Raw genomic sequence first — 16,717 nt, 5'->3', positions numbered from 1 at the left:
GAAAACTTCTTGGGAACTGAAATGAGAATTTTCCAGCATTAGAGACTGTGGGAAAGGATTATCCTCAGTGAGGTTGCTTTAAATCCTGTATCATTCTAAAAGCTCCTATTTCTATTCTTTGTTCTTATTTCTGTTTCAAAGTCCTTTGGATGTGCACTCTCTTGGGGTCAAGCACGTTATCCCCTGAGAAATCTGGGGGTGGAAAGACAAGAAAATTTCAGGAAATCTCTTACTTATACTGTATTTATCATTGTTGAAATCAAGTATTTCTCCAGAGAGAAGAAAATGAAGCATTTTGGAAATATGTTCTTGTTCTGCCACTGTTTATATTGCAGTTAAAAGCTTTTTATCCATGCCTACTAGAACAGTGACCAACTAGTATCTTCTCAAGGGAAGTGATACTTCAGAAACGGTGCTTTGGTCTGCAGCTGCCATTCTTTTACATAGCAGTAAATACACATCAAGCTTCTCAGAAAACCCAGGAATACCAAGCAAAACTCTTTTTAATTTTTTTTTCTGCTTCATAATTTATTCATAACCAGGTTGTTTTCTCTCATTGTTTGGCTCTTTCTGACTGACTTTTGGAGAAATGCCATTATTAATTTCACTTGCTTGGATAAGGTTTGAACCTGAAGTTCTTGTCCATGTTACTAAATATTTAGACCCTTCTGAAACTTCTATTGAAAAGCACATTATATGTTTTTAGACAAAGCCCTTTCAGTTCCAAACTGTTTTGGACGGAGCCCAGATACATACATTTTCTTCTGAGGTAGATATTCAGTGGATTACCCAGAGCTTGAGAGTCCTTCTTTTAAAGATTTATAACTATTAATAAAAGATTTAGTCACCTTAAGGTACTGTCACCTATTCTCTGATGCTTCTTTGAAGCAAATTAGGCATTTAGGATCGCAAATGTGCAGTGCAACCTCTCAAAAATAACATAATCTAAAGCTTGGGATAATCTACATTATAGTGAAAGCATTGAAAGAGACAATTAAGAGCTCAAACGAAGGTAAGATACCTTCAAGATCACAAGAACTTTTATGCAGGCCATACTAAAGGAAGGTCTGTTTATACTTAGAGACATCATCCTACATGTTCCCATTACAGATTCATGCAGCTAACACTACAAACAAACAAACAAACAAACAAACAAAGAGAAGTTACAGTTTAAAAAGGGGCGGAAGGAAGACCTGGGGCACTACAGACAAGTGAGCCTTCCCTCTGTGCTTGGGAAGATCATGGAGCAGGTCTTCACAGAAGCAGTGTTTAGCCATATGGAAGACAAGAAGGTGATCCTAGCATGGCTTCACTAAAGGAAAACTGTGCCTGCCCACTCTGGTGGTTTTTTATGATGGAGTGACTGAAACACTCTGTAAAATCAACAAATAGAGAAATGACATCTACCTGGACTTCTATAAAACCTTCAAAATGGTCCTACACAACATCCTTATTTCTCTAGATTGGAGTGACATGGATTTGATGAATGGGCTATTAATGAATACAGAATTGGCTGGATGGGTGCAGCCAGAGAGTTGTGGTCAATGGCTCTATGTCCAGGTGGAGTTAGGTAATGAGTGGTGTCTCTCAGGGCTCTGTCCTGGACAGGTGCTCTTCAATATCTTCATCAGTGACACAGAGAGTGGGATCAAGTGCACCCTCAGCAAGTTTGAAGATGGCACCAAGCTGAGATGTGCAGTTGGCACAACAGAAGAATGGGATGCCATCCAGAGGCACCTGGACAAGCTTTAGAAGTGGGGCCATATGAACCTCATAAAGTTGAACAAGTCCAAGTGCAAGGTCCTGCATCTGAGTCAGGGAAATCCCAGACATGAGCACAGACTGGGAGAGGAATTCATTGACAGCAGCCCTGAGGAGAAGGACTTGGGGATACCCAAGTACTTGGGGATGAAAAGCTGGACATGAGCTGACAATGTGCACTCACAGCCCAGAAAGCCAACTGCATCCTGGGCTGCTTCAAAAGAGGTCGAGGGAGATGATTCTTCCCCTCTATTTTGCCCTCATAAGATCCCACCTGGAGTACTGCATTCAGGTCCCTTTCTCAGTCCGAGAAAGACAGGGACCTGTTAGAGCGAGTCCAGAGGAGGTCCAAGAACATGGTCCTATATAGAAAGGCTGAGAGAGTTGGGGTTGTTCAGCCTGGAGAAGAAAAGGCTCTGGTGAGACCTCATTGTGGTCTTGTAGCAATTAAAGGTGTCCCATAAAAAAAGGAGAGAAGTGTTTACACAGGCATGCAGGGATAAGACAAGGGGAAGGGTTTTAAACCAGAAAAGGAGAGATTTAGATTAGATGTTAGAGAAATTCTTTATTCAGAGTGTAATGAGGCACAGAAACAGGTCACCTGGAGTTGTGGATGCCCCATCCCTGCAAGTTTTCAAGGCCAGGTTGGATGGGGCTGTGAGAAACCTGGTCTAGTGGAAGGTGTCCCTACCCTTGCTCGGGAGGCTGGAGTTAGATGATCTTTAAGGTCCCTTCCGTTTCAATGCAAATCAGTCTATGATTCCATGATTACCTGTCCAAATATCTACAAGAAAAGATATCATAAACAGGAATTTCCTTTGTTCCTGAATGCATTAATTAATAGGTTTTCTATTAATTTTTCAAACAAAAATGTCCCTCTTCTTTTTCTTTCTCTGCCCTGTTCTTTTCATTCTTCTCCTTATTCACACAACATAAGACTGTCACATGAAATGGCTGCACAGATTTTGGGATTTAGGTGGGACAAATTTAAAGTGATCAGAGTTTATTTGTTCAGCTCACCACCACTAATGGGTTCTTTGATTTTCTGGGGCTTTTTGTACTCTCCATCAGCAATGTTACCTACTGCCTAATACATGCAGCAAACTCCCAATTAAATGGTTGCATAGTGTTAATCACCACTCCACAGGTCTCCTTGGTCAGCACACGCCCAGCAGTGTGTCTGAGTGGATGTCTTGCACCAATGGCTTCAAGTTGATGCATACCATGCACATGAACCAAAACACAGAAATTAATCCAAAGGCTTGTGGAGGGGCAGCAGGCCAGTTCTGCTTGAACTCGCCTTCCACTATAAACCTGACTCTGGTTTCCACCTAAAATATTCAAAGAATATCCTCTGTGTTTCAAAGTTTTCATTTTTGTCCGTTTGGGAATATCTTACACAGATGGTCAGAATTATCTATCAGATTCCAGAGAACATTGAAAAAAATGCCAAAAGAGGCTGTTTAAAAAGCCGTGATTTTCTTGCCTTTTTCTCTTCCAAAGACAGCTTTAAAACACATTCTCATCATTAATGAGTTTTTTCACAATGATTTTTTTCTGGACTAAGGAAGGAAAATTCGATCTTTCTGCTAAAAACCAGTGATGGTCTTCACCAGTGACCAAACACATCAGCGTTCCTGATGCAACTGCAGCATCAGCCTTTGCTAAGATGGACACCAGTGGCAACAGAAAACCTCAGGCAATCTCCACTACATTTCCTCTCAACCAAGCCCTATTTGTCAGATATTTTTTAGAAATCCTCCTCACTTGATGGTACATTCTGAAGAAAGATTAATACTTCTCTCTTCCTGCTTATGTTACTGAATCTAGAGCACTGGGTCCATTGTGTAGACTGGAAATTCTCAAGGGGGAGAACTGTTCAACCTTTGCCCAGGAGTGACTATAAATCTCTGGACGAATGAGTCAATTGAATGTTTCAAAAGTCTCCTTTTCAAAGCTATTTCAAGATAGATTTGGCAACCAATTGCAACAGAAATAGCAGGATCATCCTAAAGATCTAGAGAAGGACTTGTAGTGATACCACTTGTCTGGTGAAAGAAATTTATCTGTCGTCAAAAGGAAGATTTTTATGGACATTAGTTCTAGACAGTTTTCTATTCCTTTCATACTCAGACATTTGTTGGTAACATGCATTCGCAGATCAAGTCTGACAGAACACCACAACTAAGAAATCTTACTCTTCCCATTTACTCTTGTGATACTGCAAAACTTCCAGAGACAAGTTCAATTAAGAGAATGCCCAGCACAATTTAGAAGAGCTGAGCTAATCTGTGTTTGCTGAAATGATCACACAGGAACAGTTCAATTGTTTGAAGGCCATTCAGAAGAGACTGCCTCAGGCTCTGCCCCTTTATATATTATTCACCTAAAACAACCCTGTAGGAAATGCTCAGGAACAGGAAGACCTGTCAGTCGTCCTTCCAAGACACTTTTAAGGTTCTTATGCCTAGATGAAATAGCACAAAGGAAAGTCGCTGAGTATTATTTTGATTGTGCTTAGACAACAACTCAGCGGGACACAATTGATGACTTTTTGGGATTAAACATGTACATGGGAAACTGCAGACTCCAATGGATTCTTGCTAACATGTCTGTGTTCAGGGGGAAACCAACAGAGCACTTATGTCCAATATAAGTGCTGCCCCACCAGGCATTCGTGGAGGGAAATTAAAATTTGAGTAGCAAGATTCTTTCTGAAGTTGGAAATATAGAGGGTTAGATTAATGTAACAGCTGAACTACCTTTTTTCTCCAAACTTTCTAAATCCACATGTGCTCAGATAGCATGCAAGAACTGGTGACCTAAAGATGAACATTTTTCAGTGTGTTGGTTGCCTAAGACAGTGGTGGGACATGATGGTCTTAAAGGTCTTTTCCAACCTAAACAAGTCTATGATTCTGTGAATGCAGGCTTTCGGTCAAATTTATCACTGAACTCCTCTGCACAGCACTTAAAACAATCACCAGTTTTAGAAAGACATGTTTGCATCCACCCTGTTCTAAACCAGATGCTGATTACTCAGAAATGAACTATCTGCTGTCTCATGCAGCAGTATGTTAGATGGGAACATACATGAATACAAATTCCAAGTAAAATTGGAAGCTGTGAGAATGACTTTTACCCTAGTGAACTTTATGAAAAGGAAGCACTGTATTTTCCAAGTGTTTAAGATTCAGTTTTTACCGGCAGTGAATGAAGTCAGGAACAGGGTTATGCTGGCTAAAAGAAGCTGCATCAAGATTCATGCAGATTTCCACATTGTCTCCAGCCATGATTCGTACTGCAGCTTTATTTTCATCCTCAAATGTCTGCCTTTGCAAGGATGCACACAGAAGCAGCATGAAGTCATCTAGGAGAAAACAGTGATTGGAAGGAAAACTTCAGTCATCAGCAGAGGTGTAAGGAGAGTTGTGATATATTATAATGCAGTTATCAGACTGTTTTCCCACACTTTGAACCCCCAAGACTGAGCAGTTTTCAATGCATTTAACTCTGAATTGAAATTTATTAATGTATTTGGGTTTTTTTACCTGTCACTGTTTATGGCTTTTATGGAGAAACAAATGAGAAAAGGGGAAAAAATCATACATTTTGATGGTTGAATTATTAAAAAAGGGATACAGGAAAAGAAAATGCAAAAATTACTAATTCTGTGGATTTTTCTACTATATTCAAAGCCACGTTTAGTGTTCATTCTCCCAGAAGAAGTGTCATCTTGCTACTGAAGAGTAAATAAAAGGCTGGCTTCAAATTCCACTGTACAGATGATTTAAGTGAAGGGCATATAAACTCTTCATAAATATGTGCTAAAATACTTACACACAAGGAAGACAGGGTTCGGTCTCACAATGAAGTCTGGAAAGTATAACCACTTTATGATGTTGGAGTTGAAGTTGGCATTGCCACTTCTCCATGGATAGTCTGTGTGACAGGAGCATGCAAAAATTCAATCAGTACTTTATAACAATTACTTAATCCTTTTCTTCAGAATACTTACCAATTTTCCAGCACTTTTCTATAAAAGCAACTAGCATTAGTTTTCCTTAAAGGGTGTCCTTACCTTTACAAGGAGCAGGTGGGATGCCAATGCAAAGGAAGTACTGGAATGTAATGATGCATGCTAGAAAACAGCAATATTTTGGCCAAATCTCTGCAATAGCTTTTCTCCTACGTCGATACAGCACAGCAATCAGCCAGAAGGCATGAATCATTGCATAAAAATCCATCCTCTGACCAATTACATTCACTGATAGAAGAAAGCAGGTCTGGAAACAAAGTAAAGAAACTTAGGCAACTTTTACAACCTCATGGCCAGTCAACACAGCAATAATAAATTATTGTGGATCCTGACAGAATGCTTGCTGCTTCTGACTGCAGGAACCCTGTGCAAACCAACATGCACTGACAGCAACTTCCACCATTCCACCTAAACACACAAATTTTTGGTACTCCTCTGTCTAGAGCAGGTTTACATTATGTGATGTCTAAAGATACAGAAAGGAAAGAGCCTTGTCACAACAGCTGAGAGGTGAAATGTTTGATTGTTGCCAAGCAAAGAACATATTACACAGCCACATATTTTGATAGGATGTACAGGTGTGGAAAAGAAGATTGGTAACAACTAAAACTATCTTCATGTAGGATATGGGCAAGGTATTCAGACCATACAGCTTCTATTGGTGACAGACAAATCCAATCAATTCCTGCAAGACAGCTTTAGTTCTCCATTATTCTAAAGGCTCTGCATTCCAGCATTTCTGTTCTCTGGCTTCAGTGAAAGCAGTCCCTTCACTCAGTACCATGAAACATGTTTTTGAACCTTAGTGAACACTTAATTTATTCAGTGCACTATGCTATTTTGGTTTTCTCTTCTCCCCAGATTAGAATAAGCTTAAAATAATTTCCCAAAGGAAATAACTTGCTGGCTTCTTTTAATTGTCACTCATCCTTAATCCTCAGATGGCTGTGAACAGTTTAATCCACAGATCAAAGCTGTGGTAGTGTTTAACAGATAGGTCAAGACCTATCTGTTAATTATGAGTAGGTTTAGGATTCATTATTCTGGGAGTTGCCTCCCAGGCAGGGAGACAGGCATAGAAAATTTTGACAAATCACTATTTATGCAAAGATTTTTTCAAAGTACATTTCATTTGCACATAAACCGACAAGGTAAGGGAACAGAGATGACTAACATGAATGATGACTAAGAAGCATCTAGATGTCAAACACAGTCCAAGCTAGTATTCCAAAATAACACAATCAAAAGGTTTGGAACTATACCATAAAGAAAAGTAATACATAGTTATTTACCTCCAAACCAAACTTGTAGAAGAAGTAGTTTATGAAATACTTGACACAGTTTACCAGTCCATCATCCAGATGTGCTCTTGTAATATCATGGAAAATGGTTTTAGTCACAGGTGCAGTGAGGTTATTTCGACACCTGTAGTATTCTTGATGACGGTAGATTGTAACTTCAAAAGCCAGAATAGCCAGCATCAGTAGGTTGTTCTGTGGGAGACACAATCAGAAGAATATTAAACAAAAGTCAAAACCACAAGAAGCTATAAAATTTCCTGATAAGCATAAATCCATTAATACTCAAATTGATGGTATCACTGAGGACTTCTGCACTCCAGAATGCACTGGCACCTATTCCCAGCTACTATGATTAAAAAAAACCTAAGGTTCACACCAATTCTTGGATTCTGATGAATCATACAGACATCCAGAAGATACATATAAAGACATTAATTAAATAATAATATAATAAGAACTAGTTGTGGAAATGAAGGGAAGGAAAAAGGCATTGACCCATCCACGTGCCCTCTCACATTTCATAGCTTCTCTTAAGGTATCATGCTTTGTTTTGCAGGAGATAGAAGATACAAACAATACACAAAAGTCACCTGCAGAGGTACATCTGTCAAGCACTGACTTCCCAAAACAAGGATGTTGAGTAGAGCAAATTTAACCTGAACACTCTTTTACATGAACAGTCTGTCAGTCTTCTCTCAGGCACAGGTCCTTCTGTCCCAAAGCCAGATTGAGTAGGATGCAGTCAGGGGTGGCTATGAATTGATTTTTATTTATCTCAGGAGGGAGATCTGCCCTGTGCTCAATAGAAGAGAGGTACTAACTACCTCCAAAAGCTGCTTAAAAAAAACAGCTCAGAGAAAGTCCCTCAAGGAAGCCATAACTGAAGCAGAACTGGCAAACTCTAGATCTCTGTTATCTGAGAAATATTTGGGACAAGAATCTCCTGAAACAGATGCCACTGGGATTTTTATGTTTTCTCACAACCTTAAACTGTGTATATAGAATGTGAGAGATTCTTTAAATTGGTAAGAGATATGGTTTTCCTCAGGACTTGGCACATTTTCACCGCAAATAAGGTTTTTAAATCAAGACAGGAATAATAAAATATTGCTCACAGGCATCAACCAAAAACAAGAAGAAAAACAAAAGACATCTGCTTACTAGTGTTTGAATGAATGATGCTTTTAAGTCATTATATTTTCATATATTTTCATATATTTTCATTATATTATAATAAACTGTATCTAAGGAATAAGCACTTAAAAAAATTAACTGCTTCTAGCATACACTGTCATTCAGGGCAATTACTCCAATTAGACCCATTAGTCTTTTGGCACCTGAAAGCCATGTAACTCTTAATTACTTAGAGTTCTTAAATATCTCATTTCTTAAAGAGCTTTTAACAGATGGTAGAGTCCAAAAGTGATACTTCTGCATGAAAGAATAACTTAATTGGTACTGAATCCCTTCTGGAAATGTTCTGTGTAACAGATGTGGTTTTCTGTTGCCTCTTTTCTTCTGTACTTCCTTATTTTCAATGGTTGGCATTACATTTTTTTTATGTGTGACAGATTATTTATTTCAAGACAATGCTACTTTCATCACAAATAAGAAAATATCTGAATACAGATAATTAAAGAAGTTACCCTTAAGTACACAAGAAGGGGATTAGATTTTCTCAATCCAACCCACTCCGCAGGATCAACTGGCCCACTGTAGAGCACTGAGGTTTTGAGTTCTTCTAAATCAACCTTAGTTTCATTCTCTCCTGGCTAAAAACAAAATGCAACAGTTATAAAACATGACTTTAAAACTGCTTGGGGAGGGTATGATAATCAACACTAATACATCAGCTGAACTGTTACTTTTGTACTTGAGATGCTTCCTTTTGCTCTCCTTCACTGAAGAAGACAGCAGTCAAACCTTTTAAATATACATTTGTACTCACCAGTGTACAGTTACTGGAAAAAGTCTTGGGATCAATAGATGTGAGCTGGTACAACATTTTGCAGACAATAATCACACATGTCCAAACAGTGCAGATACTTGATGCCAGTGGGCGAAACTGAGCATATGGCAAAGCAAGAGCCCAGGCAATTAAAAACACAAAGTTAAACAGAGACACCTGAAAACACAAAAACAGTACAGAAATTACATGGAGTAACATAAAAACTGAGAAAGTCTGACCTTTTCCACAGGTAAAAAAAAGAATTGTTCAAAAGAAAGGGACATGCAGAAACTTTGAGGAAAATATTGAAAAAAAGATTACAGCAATACTCACAATAACACAGACACAAAGTAGTAAGTGAAGAAGGAAAAACTTTACAGCTGGTTTAGGAAGAAATTTACCACCTACATAATATTATTACTATTAGACCCACCAAACTCCGTATCTTCCTTATCAACAGATGTGAAATACAAAGGACAACATGCAGCTTCTGCTGCTTTAGTACACATGAAACAAAGAAGAGATGGCAGAGATCCGTGTGTCTGTGCAACTGACCTTCATCCTCTTGACTTTTCCCAACCAAAAAAGTGAGAAAAGGGATTTTTTTTTTGTTTTTAGTGAATGCTGTCCTACTACCCTGTTCAAGAAATGGTTATGCCACATAGAGAACTCACATTGCCCACACCAAAAGTACAGCTTAAAGCATTGCTCCCTTTTTCTTTAGGCATAGTTCCACATTCTTGTTTCTTAAGCACTATACCAAGTTTAAGTAATTTTTCTATATGTACCTTCCCAGTCTTTTCCTACATCTTCCATCCCTGGATGGTTCCCACAGACAGTTTGAGCAGGAGAGAGGTTATGTCACTTAAATCCAAAGAATGAGACTAATAAAACTTTAATACCTGGAGAAAAGGGGAGGGCTGAGACTCTTGAGACAGAGAGAATGTGGAAGATGTCAAGGCAGGTTCCCAGCAGGAAAAAAAACCCAGATGGAGCCCATAATTTCAGTGAGGTCTGACAGGAGGAAGCCCTCTCCCTACATCTGGGTGTGTAACCACATGGCAGATGCTGACAAGCCTCCATGATATGTAAGAGTTTGACAGTGGGTGTTTACTTGCCTCTTTCACTGTGACCCAGATGATGTAAGATGAAACAATTTTGATGATGTGCAGCTCCAGCAGCCACCACACAAAGACTTGCATCTTGTGAAAATACTCCAGGAATTTCAAAAACAGCACTGTAAGGCGGTCGATCACCAGATGCCACTTGTTCCTTAAGTCTGAAGGGATGTTCAAGCAGAATCATTGTGAGGACAAAAACAGAAGGTCTCTGTGAAGTGGAATACTCCACTAGACAACAACGAGCTTTCTGCTTCTCTTCTAAGCCTTAGAGTAAGACAAGATGGAGGATAAAGGTACAGCTCAGTGGTTAACTAAATAAAAATGGGGTTGATGCCCACTTAGGTGGGGTACTTTCCCTTCTGACCCACATTCCCTGGAAGGATTCCGCACTTCAAAAGCAGCTGTGGTGGCCTCCCTTGCCAATTTTGCTTTTATTCCTCTCATCAGAGCTCTTGTTGGACTCTCGTCCTCCAGTATTTTTGGACCTAAGCTTAGAGATCTCATTCAGGAACTCATTCCAGCCCTGGTCCTTTTCCAGCTAGAAAAATAATTTTTTTTTGATGCTTGGAAGCTATGGACCCAGCCGATTTCAGAAAGCCAGACTACTACTACTCAGAAAGCTTTTCAGCCAGATTGGAAGAAATCCATGCACACTAGGACTTGGATTCCTGTCACATGGGTTTAAACAACTGTACTATAGACATCTTCAGATGTCAGAGTTATCTAAACTGCCTTGGAGACAGCACAGCCTCTTAGAGTGTGACCGGTGCCTTCACAGGACAGACATCTAAAACAAGCAAGGCAAATTGTAGTCCAGTCAAATCTTTCTCTCCATTGAAAAAGCTTTAGCAAGTGGAGATCCTGAAGTTGGGTGAAAGTATCCCTTCATAGGGGTGTTTGGCTAAAAAAGTCACCCTCCCAAATACTATCCCAGTGAGCAAGCTTGTGGCATCACCTACTACATGTGAGTGTATGTAACAATAAGTAAATAAATAAATAAATAAATGCTGAATAGTGCTCTCTAAGGGACAACTTTGCTTGTGGGCTGGCTGCAAAACTGTTTCGCCTGGCTGGTACATATTAGTATGGAGTCTTCACACTGTATTCAGGGTTTCAGAAGCATTTTGGAGATTAGGAAGGATTTTGCATGCCGTGAGAACATTCTTACAGTTTATATCAGAGGTGGAAACATTTGCAAGTGATACCAAAGCACATCACTGTCTAAGCTGGTAAAAAAGCAAAGGAGTTACCACCTTCTTTATGTAATTATTTCAAATTATCACTTTATTTAAGATATAAAGCACACCAAGTGGTTACTCATGCATATTTGTGTGAAGAACACATGCACATTTGTGTGAAAAAGCAGACTTCTGGAACACCTCACAACCAAATTTCATTTTTTTTCCTTTGCCTTTATTCTCCAAACCCAACTTAGAAAACCTGAATAAAAATGATGAGTGATATAAATTCCATGAGCACATAATTAAACTTGAGAAATTAATTAAGCTACAGAACTCTAATCCTACGTGTTTTTATAAGCACAATGAGAGTATTTAAGGGAAGTCTTTACAGCGTTAGATGTTCTCACTCAATCTTTCATTGCATTTATTTAATTTGCAGAGTTGCATCACGCCAAGATGTATCCAGACAGTGCCAGTTAAGTGGAGCAGGCAGATAAGGTGCTATAGCAAGCTCTGTCTAGCATGGCCAGGCACTACACACACAGGGAATAAAATACAGGCCTGACTGCATCCACTGAAAGATTGCACAACACTCTGCATTGAAGTCTGCACACGTGAACATGTTTAATGTCAAAGCTCTGGCCACATGGCTGTGTAAAAATGGTGTAACCCCCATAGAAATAAACTCATGTGCAGCTTAAAGATGGATCCCCTTGTGCTATTTCGAAGCAACACCAGCTGCAGTCCCCCACTTCCCTGCTTGCATGTGTCGCTGCACAGAGCAACCTCCACCAGCTGGCCTCTGTCCCAACAAGGGACTGTCTGTCCTCTGTCCCTCTGCCCTTCCAACAAGCTGGGATGGCTGGAGTGCACCCGACCCCTCACCCCTCACAGACAGCATGAAAGCTGGCCAATAAAGGTTTCCACGGCCCATGAACCCCTCTGTGAGGGCAGATGTTCAACCGGGAAAGGTAAGTTGTTTCAGCTGAGGTTCAAGCACTGGAACAGGCTGTCCAGGGAAGGGTAGAGTCACCAGCCCTGGAGGTATTTAAAAGCCATATAGATGTGGCATTTAGGGACATGGTTTAGTGGTGGACGTGGCAGTGCTGGGTTAATGACTGGACTCAAGGATCTTAAGAGCTCTTTTCCAACCTAAATGATTCTATGATTCCCCGGGGAAGCTAAGCCTGATGTGCTGCCATTTTGCCTCGTCAAAGACCATCTTCCTGTTTATGTGTCTCAGTCCTGTGAATATTGGCATGAGTAACCAAATTTGCAGTAAGGCCCCTTCCAAAGAATACAGCTTCCTTGGGTGTTAAATGCTCTTCCCTGGTTTCACTTTTGGCTCATATTACAAACTGAGTTATGGTAATAATTCATTTTAGAAGTTCGTATCAGCAATATCAAGGATGAAAATATAAGCTGTACCCATGTCTGCCCTTAAGCTTTTTTATGTTCATCTGGCATCAGTTACACATTCCATATTCAGAAGTGAAAACTATGACACTAATGTGCACATAAATAATGAAGTAAAGCCATTGGGACTTCTGGGGAGGGGTGCCTTGAAAGCATGCAGTATCAGATATTAAATATGTATGTTGTATTATTTTCTTTGTTGTAAGGAGATTTCACTCTAAAGAAGTTCTTAGGATTTGGGTAACCTTCAAATAATTTAACCCAGACCACCTAGAAGAAAGAGGCAGGGTTTCTGTTGGTTTCTACCTCTCAGCATCCTACAGTATGATTTTTTTTCCTTAGAAGAGCCTGTAGCCTGTTGAATAATTGACAAGTAGCCATCTGCTCAGTTTTTGTCAGGCTCTGACACAGACTGCATGCAAAACTAAAAGGAAAACCTGGTGACTGAAGTTAACAGGGATGACCAAGAACAAACCACCTGTTGATATTGTTAATTAAGGCTGAGGAAGGAAAAATTTGCATTCTGCAGAGCTTACCTGTAGTTTCTTCTTCCTCTGATTCATTGTCTTCATCGTCATCATCATCATCATCTTCTTTATCCTCATCCTCCTTCTCTTCTTCTTTTCCTTTTTTGACCCTCCCTTTCCCTCCCTCCCCCTCTGGCTCTTCTGTTCTTTTCTCACCAGCCTCTTCCAGCATTTTTTCCTCTTCCTTTTCTCTGCTGGCTGTTAAATTCATCATAGTTATGTCAGGCAGGCTTCCATCTTGGTGCACCAGTCTGTTGGTAAACAGTAGCATGTCAGACAACTGAGGAGTTATGACATCGTAGTCTTTTTCTTTTCCAAACTGTATAATTAGAAAAAAATAAACTGTTCATGGAAAATGCCTTAGAAGTAGAAAAGTTAATGATTCTGGTACTCTCTCCAAACACACACTGAAAATCGAGTTGTTGGAATGTATTAGTAACTATTTCTCACTCAGATACTAATGGTTAGTTAGTAATGAGTGGTATTGACACTTAAACTTGACATTTTCCCCACTGGAGAAAATGGTCAGAGTTTAAGATGTAGAAGCATGAAATGACATTATTTAAGAGGAAACATTTCATGACTTCATAGGGGACTTACTCATTTTGGTGGTTTGGTATTTTTTTCTTGAGGCTGCTCAAAGTAATTGGAACAGAAAGAAAAAGGGAGATGAGAACAGAGGGGTTACAGAAGAAGGTCATTGACAAATACGTCATGCTACATAACAAGTCATAAAGCATTCTCCTACTCCATCTGCGGAAGCCTTCTGATGCCAAGAGCATGCCATCATGACATTCACGGGGTGCCTTTTTAAAGAAACATGGAATTGCAGCACAGATGGAAAGGGGCAACCTATTTACACCAGTGCTAAGCGTGGTCACTGCTGTACCATGCTCTGAGTAATGCAACTGAACCATCACAGGTGTCTGACCTATCACTGTAAATTCATTTCTACCTTCTTCCAATTAAAAGATGCAGCTGGAAACCCAAGGAAATTGCAAATTTTCTTCCATCTATAGGTTTGGGAAAAAACAAAAGCAAGAATTCCATGGCTGCACCTTCAGAAGATTTTATCGTATCTGTCTCTGATAGTGCCATTCATTCTCTCTCTCTTTGCCACATCTCACAGAGAATTTTTCTTTGATTTCCAACTGTCTCTAACTAAATCTATCAGTAAGTTCCACACTACCAAAACTGGAATGTGATTTAACTGATCTAACACAGAAATTATATTTCTCCAGTGCCATGGTGCCTTTTTTTTTTAAATTAGATTGTTCAGTATATATATTTTCTTTACTGAGAAAATAAATATTTTCTTATGGTTTCATTTTTTCTCCTACAGCTGTGCTGTAGGGACTCACCTCCCATAGTTGCAGAAAACCCAGTTTCCCTTTGACTATGACTTCTTGCAATAAAGTCTCCCTTTAGCAAGTGTATATCTATATGATTAGGTCACTAAATGTTTGGTTATGCTATTGAAATTACTACACTCAGCATACTTTCAAGCACGTGTAAGACTGTTCTAATATGCTACAGTACCATCTCAGGGGTTTATTTTTCTTGATGTGAAATTCTGGCCTTTAACCATTTAGACAGGAAATTCTGCCAAGTCTAGGATTTTCACAGTTTAACAACCTAAAAATCTAGATTTTTTTTTTCCCCTGATCATTAAAAATTAAGAGAATAGGCTAGGCAGTTAATGAGAAGTTCAAACAAGCAGAATTATTTTTCAATCATTTGGGAGTCACAGTTTCTTCAAGATGGAAAATTTGGTGTCTCAAATGAAGGAAAAACTACAGAAATCTGATTAAACAATCCTGAAGTAGAAATGCCATTCCAGTTGTCAAAAAGCAGAAAAGGTGGTTTAAAATTAGAAGTTTAACAAGACACTCAAACACCAAAAAATATCACATAATAATATTTAATCACATTTTAGCCACATTTGTGACAAAAATTCCTCATCGTGGGTTGGGAAATGAACCTGAGTGTCTAATAACCTGAAAAACTCTTATAATCAAGAATTTATTTAGTAGCTTTGGCTACTGAAAATAGAATCATAAAATGGTTTAGGTTGGAAGGGACCTTAAAATATCCCCCCCCACTGCCATGGGCAAGGACATCTTCCACTAGATCAGGTTGCTCAGAGCCCCATCCAACTTGGCCTTGAACACTGCCAGGACTGGGGCTTCCACAACCTCCCTGGACAGTCTGTTCCAGTGTCTCACCAGTCAACAGTAAAGAATTTCTTCCTAATTTCTAACTTAAATTTCCCTTTTCAATCTGTACCCATTACTCCTTGTCCTGTCACTACAGTTCCTGATGAAAAAACACTCTCCACCTTCCCTGTAGGCCCCCTGGATAATGGAAATTTGCTGTGAGGTCTCCAAGCAATCTCCTCTTCTCTAGGTTGAACAGTCCCAACTTTCTCAGTCTGTCTTTGTAGGGGTGGTGCTCCAGTCCTCTTACCAACGTTGTGCCTCTACTCTGAGCTTGCTCCGACAGTTCCAGGCCTTCTTATGTTGGGGACCCCAGAGCTGGATGCAGCACTCCAGGTGAGGTCTCACCAGAGCAGAGGGGCAGAATCACCTCCTTTGACTTGCTCTCCACACTCCTTTGGATGCACCCCAGGAATCCATTGGCTTTCTGGGCAGTGAGTGCATGCTACCAGCTCATGGTGAATTTTTCATCAACCATCACACCCAAGTTGTTCTCCTCAGTGCTACTCTCAGTCACTTCTCTGCCCAACCCATTGGTGTCTGGGATTGCCATGACCCAGGTGTAGGACCCTGCACTTTGCTTTGTTGGACCTCACCAGGTTTGCATGGGTCCACCTCCTAAGTGTGTCAAGGTCCCTCTGGATGCCATCCCTTCCCTCCAGTGTGTTGACAGCACCACACAGCCTGGTGTCATCAGCGAACTTGCTGAGGGTGCCCTCAATCCCACTGTCCATGTCACCAACAAAGATGTTGAGTGGTCTCAGCCCCAGCACTGATGTTGAGAGACACCACTTGTCACTGGCCTCATGACCAATGAGCCATTGACCAACTCTGCCTGCAGCCATCCAGCCAGTTCTTTATCTACTGAGTGGCCCATCCACCAGATCCACGTCTCTTCCATTTGGAGACAAGGCTATCGTATGGAACAGTATCAAACACTTTGCATAAGTCCAGGAAGACAATGTTGATTGCTCTGCCCCTGTTTATCAATGCTGTAGCCCTATCATAGAAGTTCACGAAATTTTTCAGGCATGATTTGCCCATAGTAAAGCCATGTTGGCTGTTACCAATCATCTCTTTTGGGGCTCTTGGTTATTTTCATATCTAAGGCATGGATCAGCTAGCATATACACTAAAAGGATATTCAAATCTCTATAAAGTGACTAAACATCAATGTTCCCTAAAAGGACATAACTAACTTATATTT

General features: G+C 40.0%; 1 protein-coding gene across 2 annotated transcripts in view; it reads right to left on the bottom strand.

Annotated features, from left to right (window-relative positions):
• PIEZO2 (piezo type mechanosensitive ion channel component 2) overlaps positions 1-16,717 on the bottom strand; it is a 292,042-nt gene that overhangs the window by 59,837 nt on the left and 215,488 nt on the right. For both annotated transcript variants that reach the window (XM_069004418.1, XM_069004417.1), the window contains exons 18-25: positions 13,304-13,545; positions 10,168-10,328; positions 9,050-9,226; positions 8,748-8,873; positions 7,093-7,293; positions 5,843-6,047; positions 5,602-5,703; positions 4,966-5,131 (exon numbers count right to left, since the gene is read on the bottom strand). In XM_069004418.1, coding sequence (XP_068860519.1) covers positions 4,966-5,131; positions 5,602-5,703; positions 5,843-6,047; positions 7,093-7,293; positions 8,748-8,873; positions 9,050-9,226; positions 10,168-10,328; positions 13,304-13,545 — 1,380 coding nt within the window. The remainder of the gene's footprint in view (positions 1-4,965; positions 5,132-5,601; positions 5,704-5,842; positions 6,048-7,092; positions 7,294-8,747; positions 8,874-9,049; positions 9,227-10,167; positions 10,329-13,303; positions 13,546-16,717) is intronic.

This window comes from Aphelocoma coerulescens, chromosome 2 (genome assembly GCF_041296385.1).
Source record: "Aphelocoma coerulescens isolate FSJ_1873_10779 chromosome 2, UR_Acoe_1.0, whole genome shotgun sequence".
NCBI classification, from domain to species: Eukaryota; Metazoa; Chordata; class Aves; order Passeriformes; family Corvidae; genus Aphelocoma; species Aphelocoma coerulescens.
The sequence above is the reverse complement of the archived record's forward strand: the minus strand, read 5'-3'. Positions and strand labels throughout refer to the sequence as shown.